The following is a 1,353-nucleotide window of genomic DNA, read 5'->3' as shown; positions in this document are numbered from 1 at the left end:
TATACACGATACACGAGTATTTAGACGAAAAACAGGTCTTCTAGTACATACAAGTATATACATGAACCAAAAATAAGTAGACGGAGTTTAAGGAGACGATTTTCATGTAGTTATATTAACTATTAATAATTAAAGGGTGTGTCCGCGTAGCAGTCAAAATGGCAGTTAGTTTCTTTAACCACGGATCTTTGATGGTCTTTTTAGTCCTTCTAGCAATAGCAGATGATGAAAAAAGCAATAGAAAAGGTGATGAAGACATTAGACTTTCAATGATTCAACATTTAAGTACAGGATACATGAAAAGTAAACGAAAAATTACCAAAATATAGATGAATTTGGGAAGCAATAAGTAAATGTACATACACGAAAATTTGCCAATGAATACAAGTACATACACGACCTGCTTTTTTCAAAATACAAGTAAATACAAGTACATGAAAATTCCAGTAGACGTGCAATGTCTGGTTATAATTATATTTATGATTTATTCATCATACATTATATACTTCTATTATAGATCAAGTGGTCAGTAGCAGTTCACCATTAATCAGTAGTACTTCTGTTACTAGTTTTAATATTATGCCTACAGCTTCTATCTCTTCAGATCTATACATCTCCTCAACTCACTTTATGTCACCCACTCCATCAAGTAAATCTATTGGCTTCTAAAAATTTATCAGCATACAATCTAATAGATGTTACATACTCTTGTCATCATTTTGTGTTAATTTTTTTTACAAAAGTCAACAATTTGGAGTTTATCATTTGTTATTACTAATACTTTTGTCATAAGCTGTAGTAGTAGTGGTAGCGTACAGGTACAAATTTTCCCCCACCTTATCATGCCACACATATTTTTGTACACTCCAGTGATCTATAACTCTCTAATCACTACTACTATTGCACACACCTGCAGTGTATATATTGTTTAATTCATTTAGATAAATCTAGTAGTAGATCTAGTTTATTGATCAGTGGAACTCTCATTAGCAACAGCAACATCAACTTCCTTATTCCTTCAGCTCCACTTTCTTCTCATATATCATCAGGTATTATTATAATTAATAATGCTGAATGTAATTTTTTTCTTTTTATAGATATTTTATGTTCTACAGTGAGTAATTGCTGCAGGTTAGTAATAAGTATAGATTTTGCATAATAAAAGCAATCAATACTTAATGTTTTTAAGCCCAACATACACTACAGGCAGCATATTGCCTGCCTTTGACCTTTCTTGTTGAAAGGAATAGAAACATTTTCTATTCAAGACAAGATCCTGCTTAACATGATTAAAAGCTGGACAAATGCTGAAAGCAATTTAATGCCATGTTTCGGTTTTTATGTTAACAGTTT

At 31.3% G+C, this 1,353-nt stretch overlaps 1 protein-coding gene across 1 annotated transcript; it reads left to right on the top strand.

The window, feature by feature from the left end:
• Positions 1-7: 7 nt before the first annotated feature.
• On the top strand, positions 8-1,347 carry LOC109593089 (uncharacterized). Its single transcript, XM_020008333.1, has 4 exons — positions 8-303; positions 518-649; positions 942-1,049; positions 1,098-1,347. Exons 1-4 carry the CDS (start codon positions 159-161, stop codon positions 1,157-1,159), a joined length of 447 nt encoding a protein of 148 aa, XP_019863892.1. The 5' UTR covers positions 8-158; the 3' UTR covers positions 1,160-1,347.
• The last annotated feature ends 6 nt before the right edge of the window (positions 1,348-1,353 follow it).

The sequence above is a fragment of the Amphimedon queenslandica genome, unplaced genomic scaffold (assembly GCF_000090795.2).
Source record: "Amphimedon queenslandica unplaced genomic scaffold, v1.1 AMPQUscaffold_2933_Cont25067, whole genome shotgun sequence".
NCBI classification, from domain to species: Eukaryota; Metazoa; Porifera; class Demospongiae; order Haplosclerida; family Niphatidae; genus Amphimedon; species Amphimedon queenslandica.
Note: the sequence above shows the minus strand (reverse complement) of the source record. Positions and strands in the feature narration are given on the sequence as shown.

Coding starts and splice junctions, on each gene's coding strand:
- LOC109593089 (XM_020008333.1), top strand. CDS start 159: ATGGCAGTTAGTTTCTTTAACCACGGATCTTTGATGGTCTTTTTAGTC. Junction 650..941: donor TATGTCACCCACTCCATCAA/GTAAATCTATTG, acceptor TAATTCATTTAG/ATAAATCTAGTAGTAGATCT. Junction 1,050..1,097: donor TTCTTCTCATATATCATCAG/GTATTATTATAA, acceptor TTCTTTTTATAG/ATATTTTATGTTCTACAGTG.